The 24689-nt window shown below is 36.4% G+C and overlaps 1 protein-coding gene across 5 annotated transcripts in view; it reads left to right on the forward strand.

Moving 5' to 3' along the window:
• NUBPL (nucleotide binding protein like) overlaps window positions 1-24689 on the forward strand; it is a 158663-nt gene that overhangs the window by 50781 nt on the left and 83193 nt on the right. For 4 of the 5 annotated variants that reach the window (XM_040600335.1, XM_040600336.1, XM_040600339.1 and 1 more), the window contains exons 7-10: window positions 2347-2440; window positions 14522-14607; window positions 20320-20440; window positions 24311-24393. In XM_040600335.1, the coding sequence (XP_040456269.1) occupies window positions 2347-2440; window positions 14522-14607; window positions 20320-20440; window positions 24311-24393 (384 nt within the window). The remainder of the gene's footprint in view (window positions 1-2346; window positions 2441-14521; window positions 14608-20319; window positions 20441-24310; window positions 24394-24689) is intronic. The other variant, XM_040600340.1, reaches the window with a different exon arrangement.

Genomic DNA, 24689 nt, shown 5'->3' on the forward strand with positions numbered 1-24689 from the left:
AAAGCAAAAACCCCAAACATTCGTACTTTCCGTAGAGGGATTTAAGGAAGGAGACTATGATTAGTGTACTTGTAAATTTGGACTTGACAAAAGGTGCCAGAATCAGCCTGGGGGGGGGAGATACTTAGAGTTAATACTTTTTAAAAAGTACAACCGTCTGTAACTTAACATTTCAAAATGATTGTGATTATTATGAAACGTTTGGTTTTGCATATTGAGATTTATGCACTGAACTATTTATAAAGGGTCTGTGTGTTTAGTTGTGAATCTTTAAGGAACTTTACTCATGTTGTAAACTACTACTTTTGAACATCTGTATAATTTCAGCTTGTCACCTTTATAATGGTTAATTTTTAATTAAGAAGCATAGAAATTTAAAGTTTGCTTTCAAGTGGGCAAAGTAATTTTCACTGGAAAAGGAGGCATTCATCAGCACTGGCATTTATCTTGCTTTATAACTAAGCAAGATTAAGAAAAACAAAAGTAGAAACCAGTTGGGTTTTTTTGGTCTTCTGGATTAACTGGCTTCTTTGTCCCGTGTTTATGTTTCAATACTTATATTTTTGTAACTTTTCTCTGGGGTTATATAGTCTCAATATGATTACAAATGCTAATTACTTTTAGAAAATTGCTAGGCATATGTCATTTTTGTTGACAAAATACAGATAGTATAAAATAGGCCTATATAATATAGACCAGCATTAAATGTGAGTAAGTACAAGTGCAGTGCTTGCTGTGGTTAACGAAGTAGCATTTCCTGTTCAGCTGGACTGTCTTAAGCACCATCTAGCACTCCTGCAGCCTTTGTATAGAAAACGAGGAGAGGGGAGTGTACCAGTCAGTGCCTAATTTAGATGTCTGAAGTTAGAATTTGCAGCTAACCTTCCCCATCCCCCTTCTCCCTTAAGTGCTCTGAAATTTTCTGTCTTCATCAGCCTGTCTTGAAAAATTCCATTTCTCACTGGAGTGGTACATTGTGTTAGTGGTCTGAATTTCACATCGCTTGTGCTTTCCCAGAAGATCATCATCCATACAAGAACTGAATGAAAATGAATGAGTGTTCCCCTGCCAGGGTGCAATAGTCCAGGACAATAACTCAGGGACCAGCAAAATGCCAGTTGTTTTTGCTGTTAAAATTACACTGAGGGAATGTGTAAAATAAAAAGAGAACGTAAAATCTTGCTCTTGTTTGGCATTTTCCTGCGTTAAAGCAGCTCATACTATTGAATCTTAGATACGTTGCATGAATGAGAAACGTACTGTGTAACTGCATTATGTCTGTGGAGAGAAAAGTGAGGGGGAGACATTTGTGGTCTTTAATGTAGTTAGGATTTCTAAAGCTTCTGTACAGCAGAGATAAAAGACCTTGCACATGGCTGCTGGGTAGTAAGAGTGCACTGGTACTAACCTGCACCACATCAGAATTGAATTGAGGATCTCCTGAAGCTTAGTTAAACTGTTGGGAAATGTTTAGGTGAAGCATGGCTTGGCTTTACATTACATAGAGTAGGCCTAGGACTATTTCTGTTCTCATGAAAAGAACATTTATTGCAGTACACAGTGCTCTGGAGGGAGTTATTTGGCTCTCCTGGAAATCTCTTCTGGTAAAGAACATCAATAATCACAGCATTCTCATATTTGAGCCTAGTATCTTTAATGGTCACTCTTATTTGATGCCTAGCAACCAGTAAACTTTGTTTATTGTGTGATGTCTAAGGTATGTTGTAAGCTTGTGTAATCATTCCTGGTAATTTTCATTTACAAATCTGTTGGGGTTTTTGGGTTTTTTTTTTGTTTTTCTCCCAACAGCAGTTCTTTTTCCTAGAAAAAAATCAGTACTGATAGCTCTAACTTTGCAACAAGAAACCAGAAAAGATTACTGAAGATTTATATGTAGTTTCAAAGTGATAAGAAGCAAGCAAAATTGTTTTAAATTAATGGAAACAATTCTGAAGCCATGTCTGTTGCACAAACCCTGGAATTTGAGCCTGAATTTTACCTGACTTTTGCTTCTAACCTGTGATTAAGCAGGGCAAAGTAAAAGTCTTAAATTGAATTGCTGCTTTTTTTTGAGAATTAATTCAATAAGCATTGTGCTCATAAAGTTAATAATAAAGTTGCACTCACAGTTTTGAGTGATCAGCAAAGATTGCACCTCTTAGAAAAATAATGTCGTGATCCTGTACTGAAAGCGTGACTAAAAGGGCGTATCAGTATCATTCTTTCGAGGTGTCCTTGGTTCACTTGCTTTATGTTACAGGAAACAAAGGACTGCAATAAAACACAAAGTGCCTTAAATAAAAACACCTCAAACCTCCAACATACATTGTAATTGTTGTCTTCTAGGTTGACTGGGGTCAACTGGACTATTTAGTAATTGACATGCCACCTGGGACTGGAGATGTACAGCTGTCGGTCTCACAGAATATTCCAATTGCAGGTAGGTGCATTGCTTGGCCGTTTTAGAGATTTGAAGTTAGTTAAGTTCAGTAGCTTTTGAAAAATCTTGTTTTAACATGCTGGTCAAAAATTCTTTTAATTGTCTTTCTAAGGCACTAAGAAACTGTTCTGTCAGTCATGTGGTGATAAAAAACACTGTCAGTGGCTTTTAACATGTTAGCATTGTGACTGTGTTACTTTCTTTTAAGCTAAGTTTTGAAAAGATTGAGAAGTCAAGTGTAGCAGTACTTGAAGAAAAGGCAGTCATGCCAAAACCTGGTAGGGTTGGTAGTAGAAAATATTTTCTTTGTCTGTATGTACTGCATGGTAAAGCCAATACTTTAAAATAATTTGTCTTTGTGCTTGCTTTTTAATTAGAAGCTTGACAACACTGTTAATGCACAACATTTATTCAGATAACGTATGCAGCACTGTAATACACTAATGCATTCTTTTTCCTCTCGTGTTACAAATTTAACTTTTGATAGTGGATTTAAACTTCGACAAATCAGTCCTGAGGTATTCAGGCAGCCCTCTAATCTCGTTGGTTTCAGTGGGAGTTAGAAATACTGCTTCTGAAAGAATGCTGAGCATCTCATGAGATCTGATAGACAGTGATGGTTTATTACCTGCCTGACATACTTCAACAGAAGCAGCTGTCAATAGCCAACACAATCAATGTTAGGGACTCAGTGGTTAAAGAGACAAAGCAATACTTATGGTTCCAGGCGTAATTTAATAATTGCAGTGGCTTTTCACCAGGAGGATAGTGTAGCACTGGAACATCTTACCCAAGGAGCCCACGGGATCTCTGTCCTTGGCAGTTGTCCTGATAGTACTAAAGAATGCCTTAGCTGACCCTGTCTAGTGTTGTCAGGAGATGACCTCCAGAGACCTTTTCCAACAACCAGAAAGTTTGTGATTCTGAGTTATTAAGGAATCAGTGGGACTGCTTGCTCCAGTTTTTGGTGGTATCATAAATAAATGGATGCAAACCCCAAATGGTAGCGTCTTTTACTGCTCCTATTCTTTTCTGAGTGCAGACTGGCTCACGCGTGCCAGCAAGCCCTGGTTCCCTCCAACACTCCTTTCTCTCTGCAGTTTGGTGGCAGTAACATACTGAAGTGAAGCAACTACAGATTAAACTTGTCCAAGTATTTCACTTGCGTGTAGAACTCTTACCAGGCTGCCTTGTAAGTTTAGTGAGTAAAGAATTGTCCATCTCTAAAACTTTATATAGGATAAAAGATTAGCTACAGGTATAGGTAGAAGGACTGGTGGCGTTGTAGACATGCCCATACATAAAGGCAGTAGAGCTAACAGATTTTGGGACATATCTCCTAGTTTCACAGCAAAATGATCACTGCTGTTACAGCATAGTGAAGTCTACAGGAATGAAAGGAGACCTTTAACAATCAGGCAGCAGCTTGTGTCTTCTCCTTGACACAGTCATATCTCAGCTGCAATTATACATGATAACTACAGTTACTCATATCTACAAGTCAAAATTTTTGAGAAATAGTTAAATTTAGTGTTAAGGCTGCGTGGTGATATCTCATGATCTTCCATGATGTCAGGTTCAGAAAAACTTAAATCTTTTGACATACAAAACTCAAATGTTAAAGCACATGCTAACTCAGCTGTAACACTCTTGTCCCAAAACTGTTAATAACCATGAGAAGTTCTCTCTGGTGTGATTATGTTGAGTGGTGGAAGACAGCAAATCAACAGAGTTGTGATGAAGGATTTAATGATTGTTTGGTTTTTTTTTTTTTTTTCTGGGAGTAGTAGAAGAGGAGGCTTCTAGTGCCTTAGCTTATCTGTGACCTGGAGCATATGAAAAGCAAACCATGATTCATAAACATTTTCTTCAATATAGTGCTCCGTAGGTTGCAACTGTGAGTAGCAAAGCAGGAGGGCCTTTCACTCCCAAGGTTTTAAGCAGTGAGGTGAAGCATGACAGTGTATGGAAGCTTTTGGTAAGGTAGAATTTCACATTAAATCTTGTGCGTAAGGGCGGTAAAATTATTAATTAAAGAACTGTCGCTTTATATTTGTGGATTCTGATTTTTTTGAAGTATGATGGGTATTGATAATTGCTATTAACTACAGTGCGCCTAAATATCCTAATTTAAAATGGAAAAGGTTGTTATGCTCTTGATCTTCAAGGGATTACTGTGCCCTTTCCCCACAGAATTCTACATTGTCTTCAGAAGCGTGAGTGGTTGTGTTGTTGGTGCGCTGAGCCCTCTGGGACAGAGAGGTGATGGAGGAAAGTGGTTTAATCCTGTATTTCTTTCAAGCTTTGAAGGTCTGTGGAAGGTAGCACGATCTTGCTAACTGGTGTACTACATGAGTAGATGGAAGCCTTAATTTGTGTTTTTTTTTCATAATACCTACATCTTTGTGGAATGTAATAGAAGTTAACAAAAGCAAAACAAGTTAAAAAAAGCTGGATTTTCTTGCTGAAGTCAGCAATGTCATCATTCTTGTGTAGGTGTAACAAAGCGGAGAATTAAGAGGAAATAATTTTAATTCAGTATTTTCATTAGTTTTCCATATGATTGTCAGAAACCTGTGGTTTTCATACCTGTTGAATCAGTTTTGGGGCAACTCAAAGTAGACAAGATGCTGATTTAAAAAAGAAAAGGAAAAACAGGTTTAAAACAACAATAAGCAATGCAGATTTTCTTGATATGCTGTAAAAGTGGGTAAATTCTTGCCCATATCTTTCTCTAAACTCTTCACTGTGGCTTTCTGGTGTTTTTTTAATTTTAATTTGTAGAAGTATGTGCTTTTACAGCTTCCTGACTGAAGGCAGCATTTTGATTTGAATTCTGAAATGACTTTACATTGTTACCATAGTTGCTCAGTTAATCTTTTACTTTGTCAATCCTAACTTCATAAAATTAGGAATGATAGAACCACTTTACATTTGTCTTTCCCATTAGCTCGTTTTGTTGAGCGTGTTGAGGTCGGCTCTTTCAGTTTTAAAAAAGCAAGTGTATTGTGCTTTTGATGAAGACCAGCTCAGCAGACAAGGAGTGATAAGATTTGTAGTTCCCTGTGTTTCTACTGGCTCAATGAATTTTAGTGATTTATAAAGAATTTTCTCTATTGTATATTGTGGGTATTTTTCATTCTCATTGGAAGGGCTTTTTTTTTTTGTGTGTTACAGCTTGAACTGTGCTTTCTTCTTTTACTCTTGTTACTCAGTTTCTGTCTCTTTGACAGTCCATGGCCTTGTTTAGCATGCTTTTATTTTCTTCGGTCCTGTTTCTTTCAAGAGTATGGAAGATAGTGTTACAGATATCAACGATGATGTCTTTGAAGCAGTCTACAGATTTCTGCTGGTTTTGTGGGCTCCATCTTCATTTGCAATTCATGTTTCTAAGCTGTGTGTTGTCTTCCTTTTTTTTTTTTTGTTTTTTTTTTTGTTTTTTTTTTTTTCAGAAAGTATTTGGTGTTGTACCATTTTGTTCCCTCTCCAGTTTTCTTGTTCTTTCTTTATTGTTTGAAGATGTCTTGGACAGTCACGGTATTAGTGGCATAATTTCTGTCTTTTTACTCAGAGACAGCATATATATCTTAGTTAAGTACATTTAGAAGTGCATTATCTAGTTTGCATGAAAGTTGCACTTTGATTTGCATGCATGCATATGTGAGATACAGTAATTGCATTACGGTTTCTTCATTATTTATCTGTGGCTTCCTAAGGATAGACGGTGTAGAAAATTTTTATTCTGTCTCTGAACAAGTTTACAAAACCTGCACGCACATTTTGCCAGCCACTCACAGATTTTCCTGAATGTGAGAAAGAACAGTGATAAATGTGTTTTGTCGGGGGTGGGTTTGCCCAGATGGGGCATGAAAAACTGTAGACTGTAGTATTGCAACATCTGACAATGAGAGGGACTGATAGGATGTGTGAAATGGTATTGGATTTTAATTTTAGAAGACTTACACACCCACCCCCCACCCCCAATCACAGGTAACATCACTTTCTTGAGTCAAAAAGAGATCAGAGCAATACCTAATGTGTAAAAGCAAACACCACAATATGTCTTACAATTCTTACTGTCATTGAAGAGAATATCAGCCTTACACAACTTCAGCTGGAGTGACAGTTTTGCGTGGGTACTTTGTTAAAAATGATGAAAAGGAAACTACTGTAACTTTCTGGTTTTATTTTATAATTCTTAGTCACTTTACAAGGACATGCATCTTATTTAGCATATTGTTCTTTAATCTGTAACTTTTCTCATGTTGCGTTCATTCTTCAACAAAGTAGTAGATGAGAAATGATATGAAAACTTGAAAATGTGATGTGTATTTCTGCTCAACCACTACTTCTTTCTCCAGATGCAAGTCTGCTTTCCAAATAGAAATCCAGGGTCAGTCTAGCCAAAAAAATCTGTGTCTTTATGGTCTGTTGTTACTTAATTTGTATATAGTTCTACTTCTTTACTTCTACTTTGTCCTTCTGTTTCAACTTGTGCATGAGATGTCCAGAAGTGGGTTCTTTGTCATGTATTGAACGTGCATGCTTGGGAAGGTTTGAAGCATCCTTACACATTTTCTAGCTTTTAAAACACAAGGGGTTTCTAATGACATGATGGTTAGTATAAAGATATAGCATAAACTTAAGATATTACGAAGAATAAGGCTTGTGATTGCTTTGCATTATCTAGCTGCTAAATTGAGACATGTAAGTGTGTGCATTTGTTTGATTATTTAGATAAAGGAGCAGTAGACAAAATTAATAAATAATATTGGATATGGGGAGTTAGCTGCCCTGAAGACTGAGAGAGAAGTTTATCATACTGTCTCTTTAGAGTGCAGTCTGTGTGGGCAGCAGCAAGGGCATCTCAGTTCAAGAGGCAACCCCAGAGGCTTGCACACGTGTTTCTTACTTGTGGAGAAGTTGCATTGTGGGGGCTGACCGGTAAATAAATTTGGCTGTCTACTGCCCTTTCTTTATTAATGTGTAAGTGAAGTTTGTGTTAGCGAAGTGTTACAGCTTGACAGCCCTGGGACTGACACTCTGTCTTCAATTGACAAAACTGACTCCAGGTTAATACTAGAATTGTTTCATCTGCTAAACTTTGTCATATCGCTCTTTGCTTTGGATATTGAGATGCCATGGCAGTGAAAACCATTAGAAATATACACTTGTCCAGTGGGAAGTGAACTGAGACAACTAAATAATTTCACATCTTACTGAACAATCTTATAATAATTACAGTAGTGAGCACTGGACTGAACTGTGTTTGTAAAGGAGACCTAGAGGTAAAAGGCTTAGTGTTTTATTTCAGTGCTGTTGATTTTCCCACCTTTTGGAAGTAATACAGGGAGTTTTTGTTACTTCAAATAAAAATTTGTAAAGAATCATAATTAATAGGGTTTCTTTTGATGGCAGTGCTTTGATGGTTAGTTTTAAATAAAAACAAAAGGTGTATTTCTGTCTTTACTGGTTAAGCATTAAAAGTCTTACTTCTATTTAGATACATGCATTGAAGGGGAAGGAGTAGAGAGATGCCACTAACTTGAAGACACTTGGCATTTTAAAATTCTGAATGAAATGTGACATACCAAACTGGTGAACCAAACTATTTACTCATATTTATGTGAGTGTCACACAGAGCAGGGTTAGCCTTGTACGCAACTGGTTTACAGCAGCGTGTGGGATTTAGGAGAACTGGATCCTGCCTCAACATATAATCATGTGCAAGAACAGGAAGTTCCAGGTGATGAGTAGACTGTTCAGAAACGAGCATTAAAACCAGCAGTAATAGGATTTCAGATAAGCTTTTTAAAAAGTAAATACTGTCAATGTTCTATAAAACTGTGCATGAATTAGGGTGAAAAAGAATTGTGATTTGTAAGATATAGATGTCTTTTAAAATTAACCGAAATTGCAAGCTGAGTAGGTATGGTGCTGTTCTCTTGTCTTTTCTGAAGAGAAATGATCAAAAAACCTCATGCTGCAATACAAGTTGTGTGTAGCATATAGTGTGAGATTAGAGAGGTACATGTATTCTGTCATTGCTCTTTGTGTAAGTGTCTGTTTGCCCCTTGTTGAATCTCTCTTACTTTGATGCAAATCACAGGTGCAAGGCATCTGGTCTTCTTTTGTTTAGTTTAACAACAATATACAAGGTTTTTCTCAGTTTCTGAGCTTGCTTTCTTCTTTTGTGGAGGAGGTATATAGTTAGCTTCTACAGTAAATTTCTGAAGGTATTTTATGTAAGCCGTCTGGGTAATAGTAAAATTTCCTTGATCTATTTTTGAATGGCGAATATTTTTAATACCAGATTATTATGTAGATTCACTCTTTCTTTCACGCTGTATTTTGACATTTAAAAAAAATACAGGATAGGAGATGCACATAGGTTTAGGCTAGATTGACAAACAGAAACAACTTGGTCACACTGGTGGAAATTTTAAAATAGTTCTTTGTATTCATCCAAATGTAATTTGTATGCTGAATTAGTTTGCTTCTGTTGTCAGAAAAAATGTAGTTGACAAATGCAAGTATCATCAGGGTTATCTTAGCTTTGGACACTCCTGGTACCAGTATGAAGTGTCAGACTTGGTAGACTCTGTAAACTTAATTTAGAGACCAAAATGCTGTATCAGTTTACACATTAATACCTCACAGTGTTTAAGTATAAATTTAAATTTAACTCTTGGCTCATGGAGGTTGATTTAACACACACTGTCTGCCCAAGCTGAAGCGATAGTATATTCAGTGCAAGTTCTTTAAATTTTATCATTCCTGAAAAATAGTTTCCAGCTATTGGGGGAAGAAAGCTGTGAGTTATACAGGCTTCAAAAACTGAGGTTCTCTGAGGTCTGGCAACAGTAGCTAAGTTTAAGTACTAGATTAGCTGCAATTGCCTCCTCTTTTTTAAACCAATTATTCTGAATAGGAAGAATGAATGAGCATAGTGTTCAGCTGACAATTGCAAAAGACAAGAGAAATCCATATGAATAATGGTTCTGCATTCTCTCCTTTAGTTCTTTCTTATGAAAAAATAAATGTTTAAATTCACCCTTTTACCACCCCCACCTCTGGAGGAAGAATAGTAAAAAAACAGGATGGGCTTTGGAGGTGTTGTCTTTTTTTCTGTAGTAGGGTCACTCCTTCACCCAGTTCTCCTCTTTGGATTAGGACATCTCTTTAAAAAAAATAAAAATCATATTCATTTGTCAAAAGAGACTGTTTGGACTTTGGTTTTGCCTGGTACAGTGCTCATAATCTGGACATGATTGGTAAATGCCCTTGAAAGCAGGAGGCAGAATGGAGTAGAGCAGAAAAATGCTACTTCAGTTAGCTAAGGAAAAGTGTAAAGTGGCAGTGTCTGTGACAGTAGCTTTTTATTTTATGCCTGTGCTTTGCACATAATGCATGTTTACAGATATTGCTACAATTTTTTTCAGTGTTTTCACTTTGCTAAATAAATATTGCCTCATAAATTGCATTATTGTGACATACATATTCAATTTGCCGTGACCAAACCCAAACATTTTAACACAGTTGTCTTTGCACACCTTTCTCCATGTCATCTAGTGTGAAATGGATACTACAATACTTACTGATCAGTTAGATGAGGGCAGTGTAACTTCAGGGCGACAGCTTTATCCAGCTTGTGATATTCCTCTGCTCATTGGTTTCGCTGACAGTTCCTCTTGCCAGGAGGAAGAAGCTTGCTCTAAGATATATGTCCTCTTGTCATGTGTGCAAGGCGGTAGTGTCCCAGTGTCTAATTACCACTAGTTCGTGGGCAGAAAAGGATGTGTGGGTATTAGAAACATACACTGTCTGAGCAGTTGATTGAAGACTCTTCCAAGAAGGTGGTAGTGAGCAGGCTGGAGGTGTGACACCCAGGATCTGGCTATTGGGACAGTTCTGAGCTATATGATGAGTCTCAAGTAAGGATCCCTTAAGAGTAGATCACACTAGTGGTTCTTTTTAAGTTACTAGTTGTAATGAAATGTCACACACAGAACCTAAAGGAACTTCTTTACAAGGTTTATCCAAGGAGGTGCACAGTTTCTTAATGTTGATGTATCTGTAATCATTGCTAGCTGAAATTCTAGGAAAGACAGAAGGCTTTCGTTCTTCCACTATATTCTGCATCTTAAGTGCAAACTGTATCTGCAATTGCAGGTACATTTTATCTATGAAATAACAAATTTAGCAGAAGGTGAGAGGGACTATGAAGAGATCCACAGTGCAGATTCAGATTCACCAGGGTATTTATAACTTGAAAGTCTTGCGTAGGAGTTTGAAGTTGCAGTGGAAAAGGCAGCAAAAGGTGTAAAAGTGCATGAGTGGTGTGGTCAGATCCAGCCATCCACAGCTGCACTAAGGCTTGGATGTGGTTCCCTGCAAGAGTGTTCATTGCCTGTCAGTCAGCAGATGCAATTACTGAGAAATGCAGTATATCTTTCTGTCTCTGTCCTCCAGAACTCTATTTGTCGGTCTTTCTGGTCAGTTACACTCCATGTTTTGAGGTGGCATTATTTGCTAAGTTAGTAAGAAGTGTCAAGGTGATATAAGACACAGGCTAATACTTGTGTGTGGAGGGGTCCTTATTCATCTGTTCAGGTAGCCTGTGTTTCTGAAGTCTGTGTTTAAAGGCATTGGAGGGAATAAAGAATTTGTTAGAGTGATCCTTTTCATCCTAAGGTAGACCTTCTGAACTGCTGCTTATCAGCTGCTTTTTAGACCTGCCTGTTTTTGCTTGGGTACAAACTGGCTGTAGCTAAGGCTTGGAGAGGTTCTACCTTATGCCTTGTAACCCAGAGCATCTAATGCAAACCTTAATGATGTAGTGAATATAGGTGGTATTTTCTATACAGAGAAATTATAAGCTGATTCATTGCTTGTAATTTCCCGAAAAACAGTCCACCAGAAAGGTGAGTACCAGTGTGCTGTGTAGGCACACTTTTCTTTTACGGAGGATTAGGGACCTGGGGTTAAAAAATAATGGCAAACATCAGTGTTACAGGCTTCTGCTAGTTCTGTCTCTCTATATTACGCATGCTAAGGATTAAAGATACAGTTAGCATAGTTTTTACTAATGCAACATGCATCAGCTTTGAAATATGTTGAAGTTACAAAAGTAAATGGAATGCATGAGTAAGTAGATATGTCAGTTAAACCTAAATGTGCTCAACTTAGATATCCTTAGTATGCTCAAGGCACAGAAATTACTCCTCTGCACGCAACTGCAAACATAGTATTTGTAGTATGTTTTAATGTGCAGTGTGATAGCATTATGGTTTCCGCAGTTTCTCTGTTCAATTTGTCAGCCTTAGTGTGCCTCGTTCAGACAGAGGCTTGTGTAAACATGGCACGTATTGCTTCAAGAGACGTACTGTGTACATGAATGCAGTCATATTTCATTACTTTAATGATCAAAATAACTCTCTGTTGTTTGATACTCCTGTTAACCATGTAGAGCCAAGATAGCAAAGGAAGTGTGGGCTGTGTTCTTTCTTGCTCATTTGAATCATTTTCTGAATTAAACATATGCAAACTTATTCGGGGAGGGGAGCACCAAGAAAAGTCTCATTTTGTATAGTTGGTTGCTAGTGAAGGAAATAATGCTGCTAATAATTTGAATTCTTGAACTTCAGGTTGGGTTTGCTGGACTAGCAGTTGTACCAGAGAAAGAGAAAAGATACTTATTTTAAAGGGTGTTGGTATAAGTCAGCGCAAGCTGGCTGTGAATAAATTTTGTCTGTAATCCAGCTCAGAATGAAAAGGAAAGCAGGAGAGAGACACCTATTACACCCTCAGCAGCAGCTTCTTGAGCATGCCAGCTTTCGTTCTGTGGAATAAGCCATGCAAGTTGTCCACAAGCATAACTTTAACTTGTGTATTTCCAAAGTTTTTTGTGTAGGAAGTTGGTGTTTGTGGGAGCCTAAACCCTGCAATGTACCATTGGGTCTTTTTGGCATTTTAACTTTTTCCCCTTGGATGTGAATTTGTTAGTCAAAAATCTCTCGAATAAGCTGCTTGTGGTTCTGGTGGATGTTTTCATTGTGGGTAGTCTCTGTCCTTCATGCCGTGCCAGTTATTGGACTCTTAAAAAAATTAATAATGGACCAGGAAATGTAGACTTCAGTTTTGTTGACTATATATTAGCTTCTACCTGAAGATCCAGGGAATGCTGAGCAAGCATCTTCAGAGTATGATAAGAAGTGTGAAACAACTAACATGAGTGTATATACATAAGTCACAAATTTTCAATTTTATTTGAAATGAAAGCAGTAATAAGCATTTTGTCCAAGTATTGAAAGATCTTTGTTTTACAAATATGCAGAAAACTCGAGGACATTGAGTGTAAATTACATGTGGACTGTGCTTTAGGGAAGGGCATTTGTTTTGTGGAATTAGCCCTGCATTTTCATGTCAGCTGTAAAGTGTAACCCTACACTTGGTGAGACAAGGGGCTAAGGTGACTTGGATGTAACTGGAAGGTTTCCCCATTGTGCTTTGTGATGCCATTGGAAACAGGTTGGCTTGGGAAAAGCAGCAAATTACTCAGATGCCAGCGTTTTAGTGAACAATAGGGAAATTGCTTTTGCTTAGTACATTACATATGCTGTTCGGTTTTTGGACTTGTGTCTAATATTGTGTAAGGCAGAGACTGGCAGCTTTTCAGGAGCGAGGTGCCAGATTGTATTTTTCTTTCACAAATCAGAGGTTAAGACACTGGTTGAAAACATTCAGACAGGCTCTCAGGCGGTGTTTGGAAACGGCTGGCTGGCAGGCAGGATGCCACCCGGCAGCCGATGGATGGCATGGGGCTGGTGCTGAGGGGCAGGGCGCCCTGTCCCAGCGCTGCCAGAGCTGGAAGTGCTCTCAGGATGCCAAGGCTCCTGGTGCTCTGGCCCTTGCCAGCAATGCCAGTGTTGTTTGCCATGTACGCCAAGGGTGGGGAACTGCAGGCCCAGTAGGAAACTGTCCTGTGCATCTAAAATGGTTGTAATTGCTGTTCGTGTGGAGTTTGGCATGTATTTGTTGTGCGAGGTTGGCTTAACATGGCTCTGCAGAGGTACTTTCATAACAGCTACTTCGGAGGCTGCTGGATGGTCACTGTGAAACCAGAGCTAATCAACTGACCCCGAATATCCTCTTTTACATTGCATTTTTCTAAAATAGGGAGAAGTGTGAGCAGATTCTTCATGCAAGTTTTGAAGAAGTATTAAAATCCCTGAGCACATACAGAAAGATGCTTTTGTGAAGTGATACAGAATATTATGATGTCTGTATTGGTTTTGCAGGCTGTATTAATTAAGAAGTAGTATAAAATAGTATAGTATAGTAAGCTGTAGGCTTACTTTAGAATCTAACCTTTGACAAAGAGCTCTAGCTGTTTTACATGCTTAATAACTCTTGGGAGCACTAATTAGCAGGTAACCTGGAGCCATGTCTGAACAATGAGCAGTACTACACGTCATTCAAACCCCGTGCAAGCGTGCATGAGTTGGCCTCTCATTTTGTGGTGTCGCTCACACAAATGCACCGGTGTTCTGTCTAGTGTAACATACTTCAAGACTGTGCCTGTCAACGCTTCTGTCAGGAAATGTAGCAGGTTCAGAAAGCAACAGTCTGATTACTGGCAGCTGCTTCTTGGTTTTAGGACAAGGCGTATTTGTTAAATCAAAAGCTTTCAGATGTAATTATGGCATGGGGCAGTTCCTGCGCGGATGTTCCCAGAGTACCATCTCTGCAACCTGTCAGCATGTGGACCATGTTGTCTTCTATCCATGGTAGTATGACAGCTAGATCAGTTTTCTCGTTTAGCAAACATGAATGGTTTCTACACAGAAAAACTTGTGATGAAACTGTCTAAATTATTTCTATCACTTCATATCATACCTCAATGATTATGGTCATTGCATTATTAAAAAAACCCCTTAGCATACTTTAATTTCTTAACTTAAAAAACCCCAAACATGCGTGACTCCTTTGAATGTAGTAGTATGTACTAAATAGTCAAAATATATAACAGTATAATTAATAATACACGTTTTAATGGTATTTCATATTTCCTTTTCCCAGGAGCTGTCATCATCTCCACTCCACAAGACGTGGCTTTATTGGATGCACGCAAAGGAGCTGATATGTTTAGAAAAGTCCAAGTACCTGTAAGTATCTACATTAAAGATACCAGTAGACTTTTTTCCTAAAATGTAAGAAAAATTCCATATACTGCAATAGATGAACAAACCATTCAGGAATCACTTGAATTTCAATAATTCTTGGTTTAAAAAAAAAAAAGAAAAAAAAAAGGATTAGACTCCATCTTTATATCTGTATCAAGAGCTTGCTTTAACAGAGAAGGGAAGGCATTTTCTCAGGCTGAGGTCATAACAGAACTTGATTTCTTTTACATCTATTTGTTTCATCAACTGGAATGGGTCAGACTGCCAAACAGTGTGTCTTAGAAAGTAATGTGTGCTTTCCACTTGTACTGTCTTACTATATCTTCATTATGTGTCCTCTTCAGCACTGTCTGTGTTGGAACTTAAAATCTAAAATGTATTGAAGTGTGGAAAAAATCATGTATTGGTACATTTTAAGAAGAAAATTTTAAGTTTTTGGGGAGATAGAGATGCACATAATTTGCCATTTGAAGGGCTTTGTGACTATCACAAGTAGAAGGATGTCTATATTGCCTTGTTTTTCATGAGGCTTATAGCTTATATGGTAGCTTGCTTGTTTGGGAAATGGAAAATATAAAAATATCTGCAATATTCATATGGATTGGGAGAAAATATTAAACAGGATGACATCTTTGACTCGATTTTTCTGTGTGTGCTACAAGTTGCTAAGTAACAGAATGTTATACTCTGGAGTATGTTTGTGAAGAGATTAATTTTTCATTTGAAATATGCAGTTGATGAGAAAATACAAACTGAAATGCTTCCTAATCTTAAATGGCTTTTTTTCTTTACTGTTTACTGTACTTTTTAAAAAAAACCACATTTTTTCTTGCTTACCAGTGTGAAGGTACTTCTACTTTTTATTGAGAAAGGAAATTTCTTTGATAGCTAGTGCTTTTTTAATCTAAAAAAATTTAACAGAAACCTTGAAGTGACTGCTTTCCCTTTTTGTTTTAATTTACAGAATAGCTTAACCAAAGAAATAACAGTGATAAATTCCTTATTGTTATTCCTTGAGGATATTTGCACCGAAAAAGAAAGTACAGTAGCATTTATAATTTGCTACTGGAAGAAAAACAAATATATATATATATATATATAACAGAAGAATAACATATGGCATGTTTTGGTTTTATTTTATGTTTGGGTTTGCTAAAATTATGCAAAATTATTTTCTTCAAATAAAACCATGTTCGAGGTAGTACTTTACTGAATTTTCTTTTTTATTTAATCTGAAATTATCAAGATTTCTTTCAAGTCTGTTTTGTTCAATGTTGTTTGAAGGGAACGGCTTCTAAAAAAATCTAGCTAGCATAGGCGTGACTGCTGTTGATTTGCCTAGTGGTAGATAAGGTATTAAATATGATCTGTTTTGATTCATTGGAATTTTCAGATCTTTCTAAACCAAAGGAAAAGTCACGGTGAAGATGTTGCACCAGATGCTGAGTTTGAGTGCACTTGAACCAGTCATCAGGGCTTACCTTTTTTGTGGTGCTGCTTCATATTATTCTAACCTTGTATATACGTCAGTACAGACGCATCATTTGCGTCAGTGTTAAAGCAGCTCTTGCCCATGTGTTCCATTTCTAAGTGTCACCTAAATCTGAGGATCTACAGAAAGTTTACTTACGTAACTTCTGATGGACTGCTTCAAACCTGAGGGTTACAACAAAGATGTGGAGTCCGTAGGACTGTGCTAAAATTGCGTATGCTGATTACATAATTGACTGATCTTTAAAATCTTTAATCTCATCTTTAAAAAATCGCTTGCAAAGAGTCTTTTCAAAAAAGCAGAGAGTCTGTAGGTTGCTGAGTTCCGAGTCTTTGGATATGCTTGCTTATTTTGTGAACTGAGGTCTCTCCCTTGTACATACAGGCATACATATACCACTTTCCCCTTGCTTCCACAGTCATTAGTTACCAAAGACTCCAATGACGTATGTAGTATTACAACAGTAAAGTCACAGTTGTTAACATTGTTTTGTTTGTCCTTTACTGCATTGAAATTAGAGTGACTGAAGGAACTAATGAAGAGCTGGCAATGAGAGTCAGTGTTAGAATTAGGATTACAATGCGAAAGTTGTATTTTCAGTCTTAGAACATAGTCATTAGAAGAGGAGTGCTATCGTGCAGTGGAGCACAGCTGGTAAGGAAGGAGTTTGCAAAGTGATGCTGACTCTTATCACAACAAGTTTCAAGATTATCACACGTTACGTGAGTTTGGCCATCGTTTTTATGCATTCCAGAGGCTTGCTCTGGGCAGGTGACAAAAAAAATAAGTTAACAACTTTGAGTATTTAGGAAAAAATTGCCTATTTTCACTTGCTGAAATTGAGTTCGGTTCAGTATAGTTATCTTATCAATCATATCCCTGAAAGAAAAAGATTTTTAGTTAAATCTGCAACTTTTCTGGTAGTTCCCTTGAATTGGAAGGTTATGTTGTGGATTTCACAGGTTTCAAAAAACAGCTTATATAAACTCAGCTATATATTTCCTTCTAAAATGTACTAAAATTGTTTATTTGGCTGTGTATTTACTGGTATTTCTGTAGTGTCCAGAGTACCTAGCCAAGATTATGGCTTCATATTTGTAGCAGACATTAGAGTAAAAAAAATTGCTTGTTACAAGACAAAAGGTAGGAAAACAGAAATATTACTGTGCATGTTTACTTAAAGACTAAAATGCCAAGTGACTAATGGGTGGTTACATAGGAAGTTGATGGCAGACTGCATAACTGTAACGCTGATCACTTCAGTCCCCATCAGGCTGGAGCTGCCCTTCAGTGCCATCCATCCTTTAGTACAGTGAATGACTTAAGTAGGTTTCTAAGGAATTGTCTCCTTGTGTAAAGACAGAGGGCTTTTGTTCTCTTACTGTATTTTCTTTAACTTGGAAGGTAGTATTATTTGCATTTCAGCATGATTTGTTTTGTAACCAAAAGGTTAATTGCGCATAAGAAATATGTAAACATTCAGAAACAGTAGATGTGCAGATAATTTATAATGAAAGGTTTCTTAGTTTCTTGTTACTTCTTGATAGATATCTCTTCACGATTTAAAATAACAATTTGACTAAACGAAATTCAGTTCTGTGCATTATAACTCTCCTCTCCTCTGCTACCAGAGGTTAGCTCCTGTATTGCAGTACATCTCATCACACCGGTTTTCATGTCAATACTGAGCCAAGTTTGCAGAGGAATGTACGGGAGAGAAGCTCACTAAGGACTAGAATAGGATTCACACGTGCTTACAGGATAGTTTGTGGAAAGAGTAACAACTGAAGCTGTTCCAGATCTAGTATTTGAGCTGGGAAATGAGAGTTGTTACTGACTTCATTCTCAAGACCTATTATTTTGTCTGTAGATTTAAACCCTGAAGACCATAGTGAACTCTCTTACTTCTGTAAATAACATGCATATTTCTGCAGATATAAAAATATACTTCAGCACTAACGTTGTGTGTTTGCACAGATTCTATCTGCATTAAGTAGTGTGTTTGTAATTGGCAACTTAATATTAAAAAAAATCTTCATATTCCAGAAGAATAATTTATGTATTAATACATATGTATTACTTATTGGCTGACAGGTAGGAACAACACTGAAAAAATAAAAATGATTGTTTAATTCTGAAGTGTCATTTAGTTTTAGTAAGATTTGGTGGAAGTGAAAACAAAAAAGGACAGTGAATAAGACATGTAGAGTTGATATAGCACTGGGGATACAGCTGTATCTCGGCATTTGCATTAACTGGCAGAAGGACTTAGTTACTAGTTTATCAAAGAATTAACAAAACAGATGTACTAGTTCTTAACTACTCAGAAAACAATAGTGGACTACAAAACTTCGATTGTGAATTTGCTGAATCAAATATATGACGACTATAAGGAGAACAGAAGGTTCAAACCCCAAGACACCTGAAGATGAATTAGTTCAGTTAATGTATAAATGTCACGTTCTCTTTTTTTTCCTGTGCTGCAGAAAATAGCTTCCCTGTATCCTAGGTAAAATACTATTTTGTCAAATAATACTCTTTCCAGTGTTCTCCAGTTCACAGCACCAGTGAAAATTCCGTGACGTGACTTTAAGGAGAACATGATGAATGCCTACTCAGAGGGCATTGGTAGAAGACTGTGGCTGTAGACAGCCCTTTTTTTACCATCCTTGCACAACATACCCTTGGACATGTAGTATTTCATGTCTCTCTTAGTTTAAAAACTAGATGAGAAAATTACCTGTAATGATGCGCCAGTAAATAGAAACTTGTTCCTCTTGCTTCTCTGGCAGTTCCTGGGAGAGAGCAGAAAATGGGTAAAATTTATGATTTTAAATTGAAAGTGGGTAATCTGTTTTGTTACTGTTTCTTAGAATGTTCCTTGCTTTAAACCCTCTGGAAGTTTTACATAAGTAAATGGTACAGAAAAAACCCCAGATGATCATCTTTTGATTATTTTTAGGTTATATCTAAGGAAGTTTTTATGGAGATACTGTAAATAACATGCTTTTTTATTTTAAATTTTGGTGCCAAAAGTTGTACATACACTGTCATGTAATTAATATTTGTTTGTTTGCATTGAACACCGGTATGTTCTTTCAGATAGGCTTCATTAGCATAGTGAATTTGTTACTGCTCTAATAGCTAGGCCAGCTAGTTCAAGCACAAAACTAGAATGCTCAGGGATATTTAAAAGTAAAAAATACTACAAAATTAATAACCGCTTTTTGTACTTGAAATATATATTAATATTTTAAAAAGATGACTATGGTGTGTGTGACATACCTAGATAACATATAAATCTTCAAGTGGGATGTTGTAATATTGAACCTTTTAAAGCAGGTCTTCTGTTGATTAGCAGATGTTAGAAACTTTACCCTGTGGTGGTTGAATGCTGTTTTCATCACTTCTGAGACATTCTGCTGTGCCTCAGTGAACAGTTTTGTTTACTAGGTGAATAAAATGAGATCAATGCTATCATTAGCATTATGGTACATTGTGAAAGATGATGTGTGCATGATAGGACAAATTTTCATTTGACATATTTTGCAAGGATGATGTTGAACACCTGGCATCAACAGAAAGGTACCTAATGTGTATTATATTTTTATGCTGTGGTTTTTGCCACTTGGTTTGACGTAACTATTTTTTTGATTTGATCTTTAAAATGCGTTTCTGCTCTTCGGAAGAAAAACAAATCTGACTCTTTTTGAAAACATTTTCCTGCAGGTTAACTTATATCTTAAGTTAAGATATATCTTTAAAATATCTTAAAAGGATATCTGATTCTGTCAGTTGTTGTAATGGTATGTTTTTATAAAACTGCAAATTACAAAGCTATAAAACACAACATGAAAATTCTTCCAGTACTGAGAGTTTGAAAGTGAAATACTGGCAGAATGAGTTCTCTCTCTATGGGCCTCTGCAAGAGGTGCTTTTTATTACAAATAAGTTTGTTAACCTTTGAGAGGTCTAAATGTGAAAAACTTGAACGCACAAATGATAGTGCACGCAAGATGATGACTAAGAGTTAGTATCGGCATTAACAAATGAATCTGATACTATTGTTCTACTTCCCATTATAAATGTGTACTCATTGTCGATTCTTTGTTGATAATCTCTCCTCTATTGTCAGAGATTAATAATGGAAATACCCATGCTTGAATCCCAGGTTTGAACATTCCGTTCTTTGATTTTCACAGGTTTTAGGACTGGTTCAAAATATGAGTGTTTTCCAGTGTCCCAAATGTAAGCACGAGACACACATTTTTGGAGCTGATGGTGTAAGAGATCTAGCAAAAACCCTTGGATTGGATATTTTAGGTAAGAATATAAAGTGGTTTTATTTTTGAATAAAAAATTTAATGCTGTGCATGAGGGAAGCATTAACTGAAGTATGGAACTGCATAATCCTAGATTATATGCAGACTACAGAATTCAGATATAACTAATAACTTAAGTAGTTGAATGTCACAGTTTTTGTACGCTCTGTTCCTTGTCAGGATCATTCTTGTAAATGAGATGTGGACTGGATACGAAATTCTTGAAATGCATCTTCAGTCTCTTTTGGTTTGTAAACAGTGCAGAACATGAACTGTTTTGATACTGATGTGCTATATTACCTGAAATTCATTATGTTATTAATCATACAACATTTTTTTTACAAATAACCAAGAATTCCACTTGGTCTTGTAAAACAGACCTGAACTCTTTCCATTAATGTCAATAGAAGTTTTCTAATTTATTTCATTTAAATCAAATAAGTTGTTACATTTTGAAATAAATACGGTAGTTTGAAATGCAGTCCTTTAAAGCAGTTGGGTTTATGCCCATGTGAAGATGTATTGACTCTTGTGCAGGAGCAAACAGACTGTAATGATTGTATTTAAGTGTTGAGATTAAAAGAATACACTGAATTGCAAAGTGTTATTTCAAAAGAAAATTGATCTTTATTGAAAACAAAAATAAGCCATAATTAAACAATCTGGTATGCCTGTAAGCCAATATATATATTGATCTTTAAAATATACATTGCTATTTTAAAAAGGTGTATTTCAACCTGTGCTGTCAGTAAAAAAAAATTGCAGAATATAACACAACATAATTAAGTTAGTAAATGGGATAATTGCATGTGGTAATGATGTGTTTCCACGTATTACTATAATTATCTCAATGATTTTCCATAGCTAATTCATTAAAAAGAACCAGGAAGCACACTTAGAAAGATCAACACAGAAACATCAAGGTCTGACATAAACTTAAGATAGCAAGGCAACACATAATTAAAGACATGCTTTTGGGCTTTCAGTTTTCTGAATACATAATGATTTGTGATCAGAGCCCAGGGGGACTTCTGCAGCCCTGGGTTATGTGGATGGATGCAAATCCTCTGCAAGCAGTTGAATCAAACATGCATTTAGACACACAGGCACAAATGATGTGCCTATGCTGTTGGTCCCATAGATGGGTTTTGTTATTTCCTAAGAGGGCAGAACTGATTGTGATTGTATTAATTAGGAGTGATGTGAGAGATTTAGTGGTTTAGCGGGGGATGGACAAGTTACATAAAGAAAAAGAGTGAAATTTACCTTCAAATTGTCAGTGAAAGACCAGAATGAGGTTAATGCCCCAAGGGTTAAATTTAGAATTACAGTACTTGATCTGATTAGTATACTTCTCCTTCCAGGGATGACCATTATATAGCACCATATGGTATTATAAGAACTACTGTTCACAGATTTTATGTTATCTATCCAAATGGAAGTTTTATCCCAGTGTTACTTGAATTCTGCCCAAAAGCCTCAAAGTTATTTATTTATACATATATATATATATTTTTAATACTAGTATTTCTAAACTTACTTTGCTTGTATCTTGCAATACTTGTGCCTGTTCAATTTGTTCAACTAAGGACCTTGTCCTCTTGTGAAACCTCAGTAGGTTTTGGTTTACATTGTAACATCTGACAAACTCTGCAAGCTAACAATGTGCAGGGTAGAAAAGTATTTTTTTTTAATTTGGTCAGAATCTGCTGCCTTTAATATTACTAAATGCCTCCTTTTTTTTTTTTTTAATGACAGGAGACAATTAGCAATTGACAGTACACCTTTGAGTGTAATTCATTATTTCATATATTTGTGATTTTTTTCATCTTTTTATTCTTCCCTAAAGGAAAGTGTGCCAAAGTTTGTGAGAGAGGCTTTGTGCTGCTGATGGTTTCTCTCCCTGCCTCTGAAATTGCCCTATTTTACTTTTTTTTTTTGAAGTTTGATGACTATGACTGTGACCAGAAAGCTATACCTTTGATAGAAATAATAAGATAATTTCTGAACACTCCACCCTGGCCTTTGCACTTCGGAACATTTTAAACTGTATCTGCTAATAGAACCAGCAACAATGGCTTTCAGATTTTTAGAATTCTTTTTGGTTTTATTTCCTACAAGAAATTCAAATTATTGTTGGCACTTACCCTTTTTTTGCAGTCAGCAATAATTGTTAGTATCAGAAAAACTTATGATGCTAAGCTGCCATCACATTCTGTAGTGAAGAATAGCGCTGAAACAACTTCTTCACTCAAACTCTTGTCACCCAAACAGTGGTGCAGATGCTTTTGCTGTCTTTGTGCTTCTACTTAACTTACAAAGTTTTGATTATTTTTTTTTAAATTGATTGCATTTTGCTTTGTCTTCTGACTTGCACTTTTGCTCATACAAGTGCTGTTATGCTCCTCAAGTACTAGCACGTATTTGTAAGTATGAGGGAAAAAAAAAAGAGGCTGCCATTTGGTAGTAGGCAGGTTTTTTGTAATTCTCTGAGATTGTTATTAAGCTGATAGTGAAGAAGTATTTTTTCATTAACAAAACATCCTTGGGCCAAAAGTGAAGATTGGTCTCTGCATAATGGTAGGAACTAACTTCTGGGAGATTTACAAAGTTACTGTTATTCTGTTAAGAACATTTAAGGTTAAAAAAACTTCCAAAGGACCCCCTAAACATTTGTTTTGTTTTTTTTAATAAATGAACAGATTTCTGTGTTTAAAGAAACTTAATCATTATTGAAGAAAGAAACTACTAAATCTGAAGGAAATTGACAGTAATCATCATAACAAATTTAAGTGCTTTGAAGATTCAGGTCACTAATCATGGAGCCGCAGCTTTTGTGTTTTGATTTTTTTCGTTTATATTCCTGCTTGGTTTTGATTTTGTTTTTTATCCCTTAACCTGTGTCAGTTTTCATACGATTTTTTTTTAACGTTTATTTTTCTGACTACATTGAGCTTCAGTAATTTACACTGGCCTCTGTGTTTAAAAAAAAAAAAAGTTGCTACAGTGTATGAATTAGTGATACAATTCCTGAGACCAGTCAAGATTGAACTAAGGGTAGGCTGTTCTGTCTACATCCATCCATGATGTAAAATGTAGCTGTAAAAGAAAATTGGTCTTCAGTCCACTTCATAATTATCTGTGTAGCAATGAACTGAACATGGGAGCTTTTTTTTCTTCAGTGCTGAAAAAAGTGTGTTTCAGAAAGTATGTTTCAGAATGGAATAGGGCTGCTAACTAATTCTCCTTTAGAGTGTGGCTTTCCTCTCACAGTTCCCTGCTTGTTATAAAAGCAGAATATAAAGAAGACTTCTATTGGATAGAAAAAATGAACTGAATAGTTGTCTACCTTTTAATTGGATCCAAGGCCTAATAAGGACAATAACAAATGCTATTATTTGGAAATTAAGTATTCAAAGAAGTCTTTGAACAGTGATTAGAATCTTAAAACAGCACTGAAAAGAACATACAATGAGGACGTAGGCTGAACAGTAAGTTGCATTATGAGCATTTGCCTAACACTCAAGCAATTTTTTTAATGTACGCAAAATAATTTGTATCTCAGCCTGTGTTTTCCTGTGTATTTGAGGCAAAAAAAGGCAAACTGCCTTCTCTAATAAATGACTACAAAGCATAGCCCTTCCTTTTCAGAGAATGAAACATCCAGAATATGTTTGGCATTAATCATTATGGATGTACAGAAACTGTACTGCAGCCAATTTTCATTTTAAATGATTATTTTTTGAAATTAAGTAATTCAAAGAATATACCAAACTGGAATGTGATTCCAAGTTGCTTTAGGGCTGTTCTAATGAAACATTTAAGAAATACGAGGTCTTCACGTATGTGTATCTTGGTATTTTTGATACAGGAGACATTCCACTGCATGTTAATATACGGGAGACATGCGATTTAGGACAGCCTGTTGTGATCTCACAGCCTCAAAGCGATGCCGTAAGTTTGGTGCACTGCACTTAAAACAACCAAAAGTCCTCTTCCAGAAGTGATTGGAGAGTGTTGCTTATTACTGCTGTTTGAAAAGAAATGTGTATCTGAGTAACTCAGGGAAATAAAGTAAAAGAGGATAGTATCATCAAGTAACTCAGGCCTTCCATTTTGGAATGCTGGTCATCCCTTCTGCTTCTGTGGGTTTGGTATTGTTTAATTAGTCTGAATCATTCAAAATAGCGAAGATCTGATCCAGGTTCTGGCATGCCAAGAAGAGGAAGGTCAGTGTCAAGCCTCGTGAG

The sequence above is a fragment of the Falco naumanni genome, chromosome 7 (genome assembly GCF_017639655.2).
Source record: "Falco naumanni isolate bFalNau1 chromosome 7, bFalNau1.pat, whole genome shotgun sequence".
NCBI classification, from domain to species: Eukaryota; Metazoa; Chordata; class Aves; order Falconiformes; family Falconidae; genus Falco; species Falco naumanni.